At 41.1% G+C, this 17,416-nt stretch overlaps 1 protein-coding gene and 1 long non-coding RNA gene across 16 annotated transcripts in view; one reads left to right on the forward strand and one right to left on the reverse strand.

Moving 5' to 3' along the window:
• The window catches only part of LOC132916229 (uncharacterized), a 210,210-nt gene that overhangs the window by 172,818 nt on the left and 19,976 nt on the right, over positions 1-17,416 (reverse strand). The gene's annotated exons all lie outside the window — the stretch shown is intronic.
• LOC132916222 (gamma-aminobutyric acid receptor subunit beta) overlaps positions 1-17,416 on the forward strand; it is a 100,145-nt gene that overhangs the window by 43,383 nt on the left and 39,346 nt on the right. For 7 of the 13 annotated variants that reach the window (XM_060976025.1, XM_060976038.1, XM_060976027.1 and 4 more), the window contains exons 2-3: positions 9,781-9,878; positions 15,786-15,853. In XM_060976025.1, the coding sequence (XP_060832008.1) occupies positions 9,781-9,878; positions 15,786-15,853 (166 nt within the window). The remainder of the gene's footprint in view (positions 1-9,780; positions 9,879-15,785; positions 15,854-17,416) is intronic. The other 6 variants (XM_060976031.1, XM_060976026.1, XM_060976034.1 and 3 more) reach the window with 1 other exon arrangement.

A 17,416-nucleotide genomic window follows, 5' to 3' on the forward strand; every position in this document is an offset into this window, starting at 1 on the left:
GGATACACTGCTAGCCACGTATGCTATATGTTTTGCGGCCACTCTTGATCTGCCTCCTTTTTCATCCTGTTTCTTGGCAAGCAAAGGGAAACCCGGAAGGAACAACGAATGGAAGATAAAGCTGTCGCAACGTGCAAGTTCTGGAAAAGTATTCCACGAATAAAAGAAAAACGTAAGTTAACGCAAGAGATTCGAATCCGAAGAAAAAGAAAGCAAAATGAGAACGACTGCAACCAGACGGAGAACGAAATAAGAAATAGCGCGACTAGTCGAAAGTACACGGAAAGAAGAAAAGGCACTGCGTTAGAGAAGGGAAAAACATTGAAACTGAAAGCCCGACATTTTTTCGATACTTAAAAAATCACAATTTGATGCATCCTTTACTTGCAAGCGAAACCACCTACGCACTTCGAAGGGACATAATTGTGAAACCGCGATATCCGGTAGATACCATTTTAAGCTGATAGGGCATGACTGGTACAGCCACGAAATCATGAAACTCGAATAACGCTACCCGGAACTCGAGAATTCCTCCGGAATTACTGGAATTATTGCAGCTGAAGTTATTTCGAACCTAATAGATCGGGATAGGATCTGCGTTAGCTTCAACTTGCCAGACCCAGCTAGGATCATACTGAATTCACAGAACCTGATTAGAATTACCACGGCCCTTGAAAACCTCGCATCGGATCGCATTCGATTGAATTGGTATTGAATCAAATCAAACAGAGTTCAAATCACTCTCGAGATGACGGATCTACCTGGGATCATCCTAAATACAGTGTATTTTCTTCCAGTCGCGGGGAGACGCGATCGCGACGAAGCGCGTCAACGGGAATCGTAAATTCTCGTTACGATTATAACAATCGACACCACGAACAGGTCGATCCCCTTATTTCTTGTGGGATAATATGGGTGTTTGTTTTGGAATAAAACTGTAATCAACAGTTCTATAATATTTATATTTTCAACGACTTGTTACACTTAATATCGCGCCCTGTCGGAAGATATATTTGATATAAACAATCGATAGTTGTGGACTTGATTGAGTTGAGTTGTGTTGAGTCGTATAAGCAGAGAGTAGATCGAATTGATGTCGCGTAGACCGTAGTGAGGACTAAATTTGTAGCAACAGTAGATGACTGCGTCGAGATTGAAAGAACAATAGATTTGACTGATCTAAGTTTATAGCAACAGTAGATGACTGCGCCGAGATTGTGAAAACAGTAGATGACTGCTCCAAGGATAAGACACTTGCGTTGACTACACGAAGATTGGAAGAACAGTGAAAACCCGTCTCGTACTATTACGGAGGAAAGCTCGGTGTGGGTGTGCCTTTTTGAACTAAGAACGCGGATTCGTTGTTCACACTTTTCGGTAGAAAAGTGAGGGTAACGATCCGCGATGCCCATTGGTTATAGTCAACGTTAATAAGTGAAACTATGAGGAGAAAGTCTCCTGCAGATGTGGCTCATGGGTGTCCTTGTTCATGGGAAAAGCCTGCTTTTCCGCTAGACAAACATCCGCTTTCTCCGTAATTGCTAAGAGCGTGCAATAAACCCAAGGACTGTTTTAAGGACCATCCATAAACCGAAAATACTTACATGAATAGAGATTAAGCTAAAAGATTCGGTTTATGGTGGTTCCTTAGGTTTATTGCGAGTCAGTGTAACGATGTGTGGGCCTTGGCGCCCAGACTATGAGGGACGTCGCACGGACCATCTCACGCGACGTAACATTCAGCATATACAATTGATACCATACTAATCCAGATTGAGATGATTCTGGATTCGTTACCTGTCGTTACGTGGTTAGATTCATCACAAATCGGGCCAACGTCGTGTTAAATTCATTAAATCGCGATCTTTGGATTTTGGTGAGTTTGGATAGAGTCTACGCGTCCAAGTTTGTTGAACTTGAATCGTCATGATTCTCAGATCCTAATTAAGTTGGATCGAATTATACAATCACGAGCTCAACAAATTTAAGTTCTTACCAAGGAACAATATTATTACAATGTATTAACAGGCACCATAGATGAGTACATTTCATAGTTAGTCTAACAATCTTACGTCGATTTCTAATTCGTCGATTTACTCGTTTTCTTACCGAACTTGTTACTAATAATAATTATGAAACACTATTACTTTATCGATACTAACAACGAAATGACTAACGACTAATGTCCAAAAATCACATGAATTTTGATTCCTATTTCTAAGATTTCAGACCTCGCTTTGAGGTGAGCCAAGATGATAAAAATGGGCGATATAAAGACATTCGTTGGTAGCTTTGTCACTCCATTTCATCGAAAACGGAAACGAATGATATTCAATCATAAGTTCCCCTGCTTTCACCTAAGACATATAGCGATTTCGTTCTTATAACTTCTCTATCTGTTTCCCGTGGCATTTCTGTTATGTGGCTACGACGCATTTGGAACCTACGACGTGTACACAGGCGCTATCCACGCGCAGATGCTCTGACACCCGCCGACAGTATCATACCTTGCAAAATGTCAGATCATCGACTAACCTCGCCGTTCACGGTCCGACGCCTCCTAGATTGACATTGACACGGGTAACTTTCTTATTTGAACTTCTTTCTCCTTTTTTTACAAGAAAAATTGTTAACGTGGTGAACAAAATTCTCGAATAAGTGCCTTATGTAGTATATTAAATGGCTCTATATAGACTATATAGATAATGGGTATATAGACACGTGGCTTTTAAAATTCGAAATTAATAAATTAGTATCGTACAGTAAAGAAACTTTCCAAATTTGTAATTTAGAATATATTTCAAAGCGCGATAACTTTCTAAACCTACAGCGGCTATTGAAATTGTAATGCTATGTCTGTGTATACATCCCTGAAATTCTTCTTGCAAAAGTTTAACTGACTTGGTGCAATACATCTAAAATGTTAAGGTTATTCGGTGTATGTGGAATTAAAGAAACGCGTGTGTAAATTGTAAGATATTGTAAGTATATATATTGTGAATATTAAAGTACAAAGTGTGGAATACAATGTAAGCTAGTCCAGATCCTCACGCTAGCAATGTTACCCTGAGACTAAAAGAACCCTGAAGCCAACGTCGCACGTGTACCGCTTATGGTCTGTCATCGACGCATTCTTTTGTCTATGCGCTATCGATGACCTCAGCGCTTGAGAAAATCGAAGACCAGATGTAGTTTTCTTACGATCATCATCAAATAGGAATCAAAATTCATGTGACTTTTGGACATTAGTAGTTAGTCATTTCGTTGTTAGTATCGATAAAGTAATAGTGTTTCATAATTATTATTAGTAACAAGTTCGGTGATCACTTCAACATAAAATAATGACAAGATCTTTATATCATTTCCGACATCATTGAGATCTACTACAGCATAGAGTTTCGTTACAAATGAAAATACACATCCCTTTTAAGAAATTATCGTTAACTTTTATTTTTTTCAAATTTGCGCCACTTATTGCGTTATTTATATATAATGCCATTTGTACAACAAACCTTTGGTCTTAGAAACTCTTCGTCTCAACGATACGACAAAAATATCTTCAAACGATTCAGGATGCATCGATAACACGAACGCGCGAAACAGCTGAAGTAAACGCTAAGACGCTCGCGATAAACGAGCGAAAGTAATTGTTCAAAAAAGCGAGGGACGTTGGCGGGAAGGAAAAGATGGGCGACCGAGTGACATTTCTGAAGGGAGTTCGCAAAAGGCTGCTTGCCAGGCCTGTACGCGTTTCATGCGCGGCAAGGAACACGCTTTGGTCTGCCCGGATGAGACCAGTCGCTCATCCCGACGGAGGTCTTCCCGAATATTTCAAGCGATCGAAAATGTCATCCGCCGAGGACACTCTGCCCTTTTCCTGTCTCCGCTAACAACGAGAGACTACGGATCGCTCGAGTCGAAGTTGATTAAAGGGACCTGTAGGCGGTGTCTCCTCTGAAGCGAGAACGCCGTAGGAAAAAAGAGCTTGCCTAGGCTGAAAACCATCCGTCAAAGACTCGCCGGCTAAAATTTAAATAAATTCGTATCGCTCCTTCGCCATGCGCATCAGTGAAATACCTGTGCCACGACTACGTTTTATATAAAGAGAAACTTCCCGGCGGCGCGTAGGCGAATTAATCACACGTGACTCCGCGCCGCGAACTCCGTAGCGCATTTAATCCGCCGGAATTTACCGTGCTTCGAAGTTTACGGCACTTTGGCACTTTCTGTGCAATTAACGTCGCCTCCAGCGTACTGTTTCTCCACCAGCGATATTTCTTCCCTTTTTTTATTTCCTTTTCTTTTCCTTCCTTTCTCTATAATTCCGATACTAACGAGAGGAAATTACGCGTAATTTCGATCCTTTTAAACGTCTGGCGACGATGAACAACGATTATATACGCGCATTATGAGAACCCACGATCCTTTCGCCGGATACGATCCCCAAACGATTATAACGTATTTGTATTCTCTGCGCGCGAGGTGTTCATTAGTAGGGACGCAACAACGCTCTGATGAGAGTACCGAAATTATACCATCTCCCGGTAATTTAATATAAATGAATCGAGGCTTTCCCCGTGTGTTATCCAGCGAAACAAGAGGCTACCAGCACTCTGACGCAGAATGTGTATCTACACGTTCGTAACAGCGTCGACGATATTCTCACCCTTGTTCTAAGAGCGGGTATCTGCGTCTAATCGATACGCCTAACCTCTGACCTATTATCGCAGACCGCTAGTAAGTTCTTCGTAGATATCGTTGCGCAAGATTTAGTTCACAGCGGCTTCTGGGAGTTGTTCGATAAATCGTCCAGCTCCCCTTCCTCTAGGTACATACGTACGGTCAAAGGCACTTCCGCTCGGTGCACTCGTCAGCCAGCTCTTTTAAAAATAGTAGAACGCCAACCGGCACGCGGCGTTCCACCCAGATCTCTCTCTCTCTCTCTCTCTCTCTCTTCTCTTTCTCTCTCGCGCCATGATGTAGAAAATGGTTACCGTTCTGTTGTTTGATCGAAAAATCTCGCATATAGAATGTCAGGGGAAATGATGCATCGAGGACACTTTTATACGATAGTCGGATATTCCGTCGATGGATCGTCGGCGTTGTCACGCACGGGCTAAGCCAGAACATGAAAAGAACATCCTAATACCCTGGAACGATTTTCGTGAAATTTACTCAACGCGTGCGATCGAAGAAACGTTATTGGAGTCGACGAGCTTGCGTGCCGATGGAAATATTTAAGAACGTTGAAATATAATTTTAGAGGACGTAGTGCGAATAGTGCGTAAGAATGGAAAATGTAAATAGAAATGTGTGTTACGACCGTTCGCGGAGAGACACCGTCGCGAGGAAAACGCGTCAGCGAGAGGCGTAAATTCTCGCTACGATTCGTATAATCGACAATATATAAAATATATTTTATATAGCTAATTTTGATTCGTTTCATCGCATAAAGATCTTGACATTATTATCATTTACTGGATTTTATATATCGATAAGTATCGGTGACATATCGACTGTAAGTGTAGAAAGTTTAAAGGAGCGGCTGAGAATGAGAGTCGAAGGACTCTGATTGATTCGACGATTGCGGGAATTAGTCGTTCCTCTTGTTTCGATTAAGATGACAGGGGTGGTTCAATGAATTTAACACTGTGTTAACAGGTTAATATAGCGTGCATATTCAACAATAAATTGTACAATAATAAGAGCGTCACAAATTATTTGGCGATAGATATAGTTAATGCTTTACAGAAATTCGACTCGACTTTTGATATTTCTCGATATTCGTTAGACTTTGCGACTTTGCGACTATTCGTCAGAGCTCTCAATGTATGCAGTTGAACTTTTCAAACGGACTGATTTAAGGGTAGAACCGTTATAGACTTGTCGACTGTTCTAACGACGAAAACGAACTACTTTGAAAGTGACGATGCTGTGTCGGAGGAGACCTAGAGAAGGATGTGTCTAGCGCACGGGACCATGGGACTTGTTAATGACATTTTTTGGCCGGGAAAGTGAGGGAAATAGACATTGTTTCTGATTGGCTATTAAGACTGTTGGTGGACTAGGAAGGGTCTTAGTCGCCCTCGATAGAAAGTTGGTAGTAGCAAGATCTTTGTTCGATCTGAAAGACTTTAGCTGAAATTTTCTGAGATTTATGGTCGGTCCTTGAAAATCTTAAGGGTACGCAATAAGGATGTGCGGACATCTGGCTGCTATCCTGCCCGCGGTGTGTAGCCTGGTCTAGGTAGAGAGTCGGTCGACGTAACAATGGTAAGGGAAATTCAGAAATTTGGAAAGAACCTACGGAGCTTTTTGAAGTTTCAGCAGATTCGAAAGTCTGAGAGAATTCGAAGGTTTTAAAGGTTTCAAGAGATTACCGTCTGACAAGTGGCCATCCTGGCCATCCTGACAAGTTGATCCCAAAGGTTTCAGAGGATATTACAAGCATTGACGAATTCAGAACTATCGAGAGATTTTGGAAATACTAAAAACATTAAGTTCTGAGAATTTCACACAATTTAGATAATTCTATTTCATGAACTTTCGGTGTTCCGTAGTTTCTAAAAGATAAAAAGATCTTACGAATATGCTAAAGTCCAGGGGTTTCAAAGATTCGTCGTGTGTCAAGGGTTGAAAAATTGCAAAATTCGAGAAACCTCCGAACGAGAAATTCCAGAGATATGTAAAATCCTCTAAATCTTCTCGAATCCCTAGGACTTGGCTATCTCGAAACCCGCAAGTGTAATTGAAGTACTATTTCCTAAACTGTTAAAAGCAGTGGAACTCGGTGATACGTTTAGAACCGTTGGAACTGCTGTATTCCTTAGAGACATCGAGGATCTCTAAAACGCTAGAATGCCTCGTGAAACTTCCGGAATCGCCAGAACTCTCGAAACTTCCAAAATTCCCGCAATCGTCGAATCAATCAGAGTCCTTCGACTCTCATTCTCAGCCGCTCCTTTAAACTTTCTACACTTACAGTCGATATGTCACCGATACTTATCGATATATAAAATCCAGTAAATGATAATAATGTCAAGATCTTTATGCGATGAAACGAATCAAAATTAGCTATATAAAATTCGCGAGATTAATTCGCTATTAACGTTGGAACTATACGTGATTAAACTGTAACTGTGATATTAAAGAAAACAATATGGAAAGTACATGGAAGGATACATAATACAAATCAAAGAACAAATCTTTGTCAATGTACGTACTTTACAAAAGTTCATTCAATAATATTCAATGCTTGTTACTACTATACTAAATATAAAATTTCTATGAAAGATTACCGATCAGCGATTTTGAATACTCTGATAGTTCTAACGTAAATGATCAAACGGTGGAGTAATATGTAAAAATTGCATTGGTAAAATATTATTAAAAAACCTAGATATATATAAAATAATAAATACCTTACAGAATTCTGATACATAAATTGCAGATCCAAAAGGAAATAGATAATACAAAAAGAAGTTTCCATGATCTGATAAAGAACAGTTTATGGTTTCGATCGAGTAAATTCAACTGATAAAGAAGAATTGAAACTGAAATGTCGCGTTGACGTAACGTTGGTCCTTAGTAGATTAACAGATAAAAGACTATAAGACGATATCTTAGGTCGTCCGAAAAGCTTCTTTTATAAGGAAATAACGTTTTATATTATTTTATCCAATTACGTATGATCCATTTTGTTCTATCAAAATAAAAATCACGACCTTCGACAGATTAGATTTCATGTTTGTATAAAGATGCGTCGTTGTAAAAGAAAGACACTTTTCGGACAACCTAATAAGATTTTTTTTTTATTTTATTTTGGTTATTTTACAATTTGTCCTTATGGACATTTGGTAAAGTGTTATATCTTATTGGTGAAGAAAAAAAAAAAATAAAATAAAAATAAATATAGCATGTGGTTGGCTACCCCCAGCGGGGTGCCAGCTTCGTTTTTTCAAAGTTATATCTTTTATGATACCTAATAAGATGTAGCATAGACGCAGAATGTCAAATTCTAGAGGCATTCTATCTACAAATACGGTAACTACGCAAACTGCAATCGGGAGCAAGGCATCGATTAACAGTGAAAGGAAGGTCGCTCGAATTTCCACGATACCACCGAACTGATCTGTGATAATTGAAGCCCGCGCAAAGCCTCGGTACCGCCCACTATTGTCGCATCAGTAAATTAACTTTATCACGCGTACGGTCATTTATTCCAGCGCGTATCTCGATCGAGCTACCTTTCACACCTCGGCAAAGATCACGACTACGTAGCAAAACGGCTAAAACGATATCGCTTCAGTCGGCGTTGAACGATCTTTATGAAATGATCGAACCAAACGTCTAATTACGGACTTCGATTCTCAACGATACTAAGAAAGACATCTTTTATAAGAATAGCGTAAGTTTCCCTTTCTTTTGTTTTCTCTTTTTTTTTTCGTTAAAGCAGAGTATCTTCGATGGAATTCATTGATTCGAAACCGATTGATCGGCTGATCGAGCCCATATCTGCTGACCCGTTAAGTCAAACCCAGACGTTCTGCATTTTACGTGTCTAAGCTAACGTATAAGTTCCATCGTGCACGACTACGTTACACAAACCGTTACAATGTCTCTCCACTCGGAGGAAATCTCTGGGAAACGTAAGATAAGAGGGGAACGATAAATTACCCGCTATTGGAGAAACCTCGGATATTAAAAAGCTATTAAGCGTTGGATATTAAAGAGGTATCTGTTTTCTGTCTTTCTTTTTTGTATGCCTTTGAAAATAATTATTGGAAGAAAATGGAAGTACCGTACGGCAGAAATTTAATCGCCGGAATTAAAATTGAATTGAATTTCTTTCTCGTATTAATTAGGTTAGTATGTAAGAGCGTAATGTAACATTTAATGGATATCGTGAATTTTAAAAGGATTAAGAATACCAATGTCCTTTAACCTTCTTCTTTCGATATTATAAAAGTAGGAAAGAAAAATAGGACAATGTACGAGTACGCGTATGGATCACGTCATCGAACAAAGTATGGAGCAGAGAGAATATTTCATTGACAAACTCCGTTTTGCGCATCGACTCTGAAATATAATTATCTCTTGCCGTTTCGCGTCATTGGCCATTTAAACGCGTTAGCCGCTTGTAAGCGTCAAAAGCATATTTTTCGTTTAACCGGGCAAGCGCGGTTGATCCACGAGAATCAGCCACCGCACGCTCGTTTCTTTGACACACAATTCTGTTTATCGTTATATACAGATGCGGTTGGCGAACTAAACAGTTGCTTGTTGATGCATAAAAATTCGAGCGTTTATAAGAGAAAAGGAGCAAAAAAAAAAAAAAGTAGAAACCGTGGGGGGGGGAAAGTAACAAAAAATAAACAACTCGAGCTACTCGGGACGCTCGTTTCACCGTGTACGAGGAAGAAAGAGATACGAAAGAAAAAAAGAAGTTGCTGTCCTAAATTTATAGTCGCATCGCTCTTTCATAATTAAAACGCAGTACGCGCGGAAAGTACGCGTACAGAGGGCTCTAAAATTCTTTTTTAAACTTCACCATAGCGGATGAAACTTTAATATCCTCAACGTGGCTTAAACATCAGACTTTGTACCCATTCCCCTTCTGTATCGTAACTCGCGGCACGTCAGTCATATTAAAAGTATTCGCCGGCCTGTGTTGTATACGCTGGTCTCGTGCCACCAGTTTCATACCGCTCCAGAACTACTTTACTGGTGTGTGCCGGTGGCGCAAGTTTTCTCAAAATCGTTATCCTCTTTATATTGCAGAACCGGCGGTGGCAGTATGCTGAATGACGTCAACATCTCCGCGATATTGGACTCGTTCTCCGTCAGTTACGATAAAAGAGTAAGGCCGAACTACGGAGGTGAGTAGAGGATACGACGTCTTTTTTTTTCTCTCCTGCCTATCGATAGTCTGATCATTCGACCACTCTCTGTGGTAGCGTCGATATATCGTGCGCAAAACCGCAATCACTGGAACGACAACCGACGCGACTAACGCTGCCGCCAGACTAATTATCGTTGCCCCGACTAACGAACCTAACAACCATCCATAGAGAAATCAGGTTTTGCCTACGATGTTCGATTACTTTCGCATATACCTGCTTAATCGTCGCATTTCTGATAGTCGTTGCACGGACTGGGCGTACCGAGAGTTTGTTCCGCAGCGAACAAAGTATCGCCATTGAAAATTAATATATCACGCGTCTCTCTTACTATATAAAAAGAATGTTCGAAAGTTCGAACGAAAAGCTCGATGCTTTCAAGACGCGGTGAATTACGAAACTTGCGCTTAGTTCGCTGCGAACATCGAACGAAGATTGCAACGTGTGCTTGGATCCAAATGGAATGAAATTCGCGATGAAAGTGGCTAGATAGCGGTGCTGAAACGTGGCTTTCATAACGAACCATACGAACACGCAGATGTCGCGAAGGGAGAGGGGAAAAACGAGCGGCGAAAGAATAAAGTTAAAATCGATCAAGATCGAGAATCGGTCCTCAAAATAAGAGAAGCACGATTTTAACGATTGAAACGTGAGCGCGCGCGAACCAACCAACTCCGTGAAAACGCCGTGATAACGAACGAACTCCGTCCGGAGACGTTGATCGGTACGTGACAAAGGGATAAAAGCACGACGATAACACGGAAGGGATAGAGAAACGCTTGGGGAAATATTTTTGACGCCGTTTACTCTTTCGTCGCGAACGATACAGAAAAGAATATTCCGGACAATGGGGAGCAACCTCTCGTGGGCGTGTACTTTGGCCGTGCGATGAAAAATCTCAGTTAGATACGAATACGGAAGGATGAAAAATTCCCCATTCGTGGTTCGCTTTCTCTACGTCAGTCATTTATTGACCCACTGATAAGCAATTTCGAGCAAGCTACTTTTGATAAGCGTGATATTTCTCAGAGAGATTAATGATACATTTTATTCAAAAAGAATCGTAGGTGTATTTTATATATCGATGAATTAGAATTCGATCGAATCATCTCGTTTCCACGGAATTTTTATGGCTACGTACTTAGAATTATAAAATGGAATATTATCAGGAATAGTATCAAGAACTGATCATACGGTTATAGATTAGTTTTATTCCATCCGTGAACAATGCTTCCGCCTTTCTAAATATCGAAATGATCGTACGAAGACTATCGTTCCAAAATCTCGCTTTAAAAATTACACACTAATATTCATGGTAATATTTATGCTTTCTTATCGTTTAAACATCTTTTAAGCACACTTTATCATTTCAGTTTCGCGTTAAAGCTTCTTCCCAAACATTAAATGTCTTTCCGTTTGTTGAAAGAGAGCGAATTTGCTATAGAAAATTCGAAAACAACAGGATCAAATTAATTAAATAACGAAAAGATTAACAAGCGAAGAAAAATACGTCTCTATCGACTTGCCGTGAACGTAAATCGTTCTAGAAGAAAGTTACTCGGTTTGGTAAACCCATCGCCGGGACAGGGGATGCCAGCTGGCGTCCAAGAAACCGATAGGTGAAATTTGTTTACGTTGGAAGTGAATGGAATCGGTGGCGTTCGAGCCCCATAAACCGAATCCGCCGTTTTCAATTCCCGCGATAAAGTCGAATTTTCGGCCAGCTCCATAGAGGCAGGGCGGGGCTGGAGCGCTTCGATAAAACTTGGATCGATGCTGGGACGCGGCACGGGTTGCCACGGGTTACCGTTAACGGCATCTCTCTACTCCAGCCACGTTCCGCCACACAGTTCTTCACCTTCGATTACAATTTCAACATTCATTCCGTCAGTCGGCCGTCATCTCTCTGTCACTATATACCGCTGTGGTCCGTTCTCGAATTTCCGCTTCGATCTCGCGATCCTCCTCGTGGTAATCCCGTCACCACGTGTCATACTCGAGAAATATGTGAAAAGTTTCCATACATATATAAACGAAGATTTATTACGCGATTCTATAGATAATTCATTAAATGCGAATCTTAGATTAGACGAGTTGAGATTCTATTAGAATTCGTAATGAGGTATTAATCAGCGTTCGAGACAGTCGCTCAAGAATAACTGATCGATCTTCGATCGATTAGATCGAAAATAAGAGAACTTCTTGTTAGATATTGAAGCGAATCGTGATTCGATCGGTATTCGGATCAGCCGAACAATTAACACTCGAGTTAGTTAGGCAATCGCTGGTCAACCGAAATCGCTTCAACCGAGAAGCAATTAGTTCCCACGTAGAATTAAAGCCTCTAGCAATTATTCACGGTTATCTCGGTTGATTTAGACGTTGTTTGCTAAACAAACCAGTAAAATATAGCTGTGTCCAACCGAGTTACTTTTGTCATATTTCGATAATAACGTAAGGTATTTCAAACTTGACTTGTCAAACAAACTAACAAAACAGAGGCGAGTCACGCGAATCACGTTCGTGATGTTTCGAGAATATCGCAAAATATTTGAAAGCTGAGAATTGAATTTAGAGAGCGCGTAGTCGTACGAGGAAGAGACAAAGAAAAAGGCCTTGGTGGTGAAATCGCGACTAACGAGATCGTCGGAGGGAATTCTGTCGGAAAATTTCGGTACGGTTTAACCCGCGAACGTGTCCAGAGCAGGAGAAAACAGTAAACAGCAACACGCTTTATTTATTCGCCACTATTTCGGAACGTGTGCATTCATTTTCATTCCTGGGCTGCTCCTGTGCTGGGACAGTTCCAGGAGCGACTCCTGACGCTGGCCGCGAGCCACGGTGACCCACGGAGGCACGCCACAATTGCGGTTTCTTGCTCTTTTCCCGCGGGAGACAATGCCGGAGAATTGCAGACTCCAAAAAGTGTGCCGACCGCGCGAATTACTCCGTGAAACAGCTCCCTATCGGTTCTCTTGTTTTGCCTCGAGACGATCGATTTTCTTGGGCTACTTTTAGAACCGCGCACAGGCCCCCTTCGAGATCCCCGATTCTGCCGTTGAATATTCGACGAATGTATTCCCAGTAAATTACCCAAGGGAACAGGAAGAAGAGAAAGAAATATAAAAATGCGACAAACGTCACAGATTGATCTGTGCGCGGAGTCAAATGGCAAACACGCGTTGTAAATAAGAGACCGATCGCGGAATTTCATTCGAGGCTCGTCCCGTTCGCTTTTTCTCGTCGTGGCTCGCTTCGATATTTCGCGTCCGATAGAATGTATTACATTTGCGCGTTTCGAATTTATCGCTGCTCTGGCAAAAATGCCTATAAATCCCGAAGAGAATTTTCAATAGTCCCCTTATTTTTAGCGCGTTCGCCAAAGCCCGTGGTCGTCTCGAACCGTATCGGTTTCCCGTGGACGTCTCGAACCGTATCGGTTTCCCGCGGCCGAGCCGAGCCGAATCGTCGATCTCTACGCGGCTGGATGGAAGCGGCTCGAGCCTTCCAGACAGTCTGGATTTACTGGGTCCATGGAATACGAGGTTTTAACATTTAAAATTTAAATGGCTACGGCTTTTTCTCGGACATTACGGACGGGCAAACGGAATATCTTGCATCCAGCATGGAATAAATAGACATCCCTGTAGCTGTTTTCGAGTAACCGGCCTTCGTTCGATATTCTCCGTAGCACGGTTAAATTTCCAGCATACGATTCTCTTTCATTCCGGTCAAAGTTTACGTAAAAATGACAAAGCACGTGACGAGGAAACACGATGTGTGGATATATGTTTGCGTCTTTTTCTTTTTTCCTTCCTTTTGCTTGGCTTTCTCGAACGTCGCTACGAGGCTCGCGTATATTAGCGAGCAAACAATTCGATCGATGGGTGGCTACGTAATTCAATATAGTTCAAGGACTCTGGTGCAACGATGCGCCCTTGGGTGTTCGTTAAACCGCTGATCGATGGAGGGCGTAAAGATTCGTTGTTAGCTGTAACAATGTTGCGACGCGAGTATCTTCGACGAAACGGTGTTGTATCGGCTGCGGGAATACTTGGTTTCAAAGAGACTTAATAAGGATAGGATATTGAGACGTCGAGAGGCTGATACCGAATACTGACGATTTAGGGGCGATAACGAATACAGATAGGTAATAAGATAGGCTACGATAGGATATATACTGTCAAGGATAGCAATATCATACTCTAAAGTAAATTCTCTATTGTTTGAAAAAGGACCGACAGTGAAGAAACTCTTAAAGACGTAGGGAAAACTAGATCTCATTGTCAAGTGGAAACAATTTCGAAAATAAATCTTGAGACTCGCGTAGAAAAGGAAGAAATACATTTTTACGTTAAGTCGAGATCTTTTACTAATATTTGCTAGATAAATTTCTTCGTTGCTAGAATAAAATTAAAGTAAAAAATGTATCCGGGGAATGGAAGAATTAATTTTTACGCTATCCTGGTAGCTATCATTTGTTGTTAGAGTAAAATTATTCGAAGAAATGCAAAGAAATTATCCTTTCTGTGAAGAAAATGTCGCGTATTCAAATATAATTGTAAAAGGCTTCCAGATAATAAAATAAAGCAAAGCGTGTAGAACGGCGAGGTTGATATTTTTCGTTGGAAATTCGTTTCCACCGATGTCTGTCGTGTTTGCATTTTTTCCATCTGTCTCTTGTTTTTTTTTTCTTTTTTTTTAAACACGTTCTCATGGGCGATTGGCTTGGAAGGGTAAGCCATACCAACGCATTTCAATTAACCTGCTACCACGTACGTTCGTTGCGTTTTGCAACGTGTACGCCGACCCGTCATTGTGAAATATGTGTCCCATATGGGACGTTCACTGGCTATAGGGTTTTAAAAACATCCCAGAAATGGAAATGAAGATATATCGAAGCAGCGCACGATGCCGCTGGCAGAGCCGTTGTTTACGAGTCAACTTTATCGCGAAAATGCCTGCCCTCGTGTTTCTCTCCCTTGGCCAACCTTCCCGACTCTTATTTTTCACTTCGTTCCCTCAAACTTTTCCAACAATCACCGTCTTCCACAGTTCTAATGAAATTCTTACGTCCTCTTCGTACAATCACTCGATGCTCAGACTCCAACTTACACATCTGCGATAATACTCGAACAATTTCGTTCATTTCGATATTTGGATACTAAATATACGTATATATTAAATTATTACCTGCGCGTTAAACTGTCAAAGTTTGAATCGAATCTCGCGAATTTCTCCACAAAGTTTACCCCGTAAACAGTAACGTGGAACGAGAATGATATCGACAAACGCGTAGAAAGAATATTTAATGTTTTCGAAAAGTTTTAGCTGGGGCGATTTTTAGGCGTAAAGAGAGAAAGAATCAGTTAGATTGTTAAAAAAAAGATCTTATGTTTGTAAGAGGACAGGGCTAACAATCGAGCATTTCAATCAATAGGTTCTTTCTCTTTGAAAGCTACTATTCCGACCATAAAAGACATGGAAATTCGATCAACGTTTCAGCACCGCGTCCAGAGTATCAACGAAGTTCTAAAGAGATAACCAAGCACACGTATCGAGAAACGATGATCCTGGTGGTCCTCTAATCGAGAGTAATTACCACTTTCAGCGATCCATCCGACGTAGCGATACCACTCAATACCCATGACATTCCACACTCACAGTAAAAAAAATTATTCACGAAATGAAACGAAAAAAAAAAAAAAAAGAAAAAAGCCAAAAAAAAGTATACCATACATACATACGTATTTAGATACTGTAACGAGAATGATAAGAATAATAACTTAACGATCAGTGAACAAAAAAAAAGCCATAGTCACCCCATCGTGTAACTTGTCCGCGGCCGGAAACGGTCGACTCAGTCTGACTAACCTTCGATTTCAGGTCCTCCTGTCGAGGTGGGCGTCACCATGTACGTCTTGAGTATCAGCTCGCTATCCGAAGTGAAAATGGTACTATACCTCTAGGTCTTACTCAGTCATTAACGCTGAAAATCGATTACTAATCATTTCGATCGTTCGATTAAAACATCCCCCACCCCATTTGCCCGAGCAACCACTTCTCTTTTTAGTGCCCGTGTATTTGAAACGACGATTGCCGTCAATCGTTACAGCCACGATCTTTCATGTACATATACCGACACACGATGCACAGATACACGAAACGAATAAACACACACGTATACGAATACGAACACACAGCCACACTATAAAAGGAATTGCTCTTTGAAACGTAACACGAAACATCGGACACACGAATGCACACTCGCAAACACTTACATTGGATGCATGCACGCGCACAGGAATGCATAGATTCTCCCTGAAACTCTCCGTCTTTCGTTTCCTTGTCGCTGGCATAACGTTCACCAAAAGGTTCGACCATACTCTCTCTGCTCGCATCTTTCTTTTACGTGTTCGTGGAACCTGGAAATACTTCGATGATTCGAAACGGCCCGGAATATTTCAGCGAATATCGAAAGACGAAGATCGAGCCGCGCTTCGAAGTTTTAAATACAATTTTCCGGATTGGTTCTCCGATTGGAAATCGCCCTATCGTGCAATAACGTCGTAGCCGTGATCGATCAAGCTGCGAGACGTGCAAGAGATAATCGATTAATTGCAGTCCGACCAGAGGAAATTCGTAGGTTTAATCTGGTTCTATCGCAGAGAGAAAAGGAGGAGTCGAGTCCCCGAGGTCTCGGATAGGGCGAACCATCCGTCGCCCATTCGTTCGCTCAACCGCTCGCTCGTTCGTACGTGTCGAAGGCCGATTGGCGCTCTGTCGATGAAATTAGTTCGGTTGCCGTGCACAGAACCGCATCGCCTCGAGCTGTGTGCTCCTTTGATCTACTCTACGTTTCGTGAGAACGCCTGGAACCGCCGCGACAATCGTGTAACACGATTACGATCAGACGATCGCTGTTCAAGCGCGTCTTCCAACCGGCTCGATGTCCAATTCCTTGACACGATGCATCGAAACGCCAATCGACGCTAAGAAATTCTAATTACAAACCTCGAGGTCGTTTTATTTAATTTGCATCGGCACGAAAGTTCTCGTTTGTACGATATATAGAACGATAGGTGAATCGATATCTACGAAAAAATTTAAATTAACTTTCCGCTTCTTTTATCGAAATAAATATTTCCGCTTCCAAATAGGATTTTTTCTTGCATATTTTTTTATTAGGTTTGTCAACCAGTACCTGGCAGATAGTTGTAAAGCTTACGTTCGTCCTTTTTTTTTTTAACCGTTATTTACTTTCCCGAATTTTTTCTTTCTTTTTTTTTATTTTTTAATTCATTTGTTCCATACACCGAGACGCGTGTTGATTTTATCATACTGAGAAACTAAAATACATAACGGCAGAATTGTTGCGCGTTCCCCAGTTTGCAAACAATCGAGTATCATTCTCGTTCGTCCGGTTCGAATTGCAGTACCAGAGTAAACAAGGTACGATACAAATTTAACTAGCTTTTCATGTTTAAACAATCGAGCCATATTCTGATTTTTACGAT

The sequence above is a fragment of the Bombus pascuorum genome, chromosome 2, assembly GCF_905332965.1.
Source record: "Bombus pascuorum chromosome 2, iyBomPasc1.1, whole genome shotgun sequence".
Taxonomy (NCBI): Eukaryota; Metazoa; Arthropoda; class Insecta; order Hymenoptera; family Apidae; genus Bombus; species Bombus pascuorum.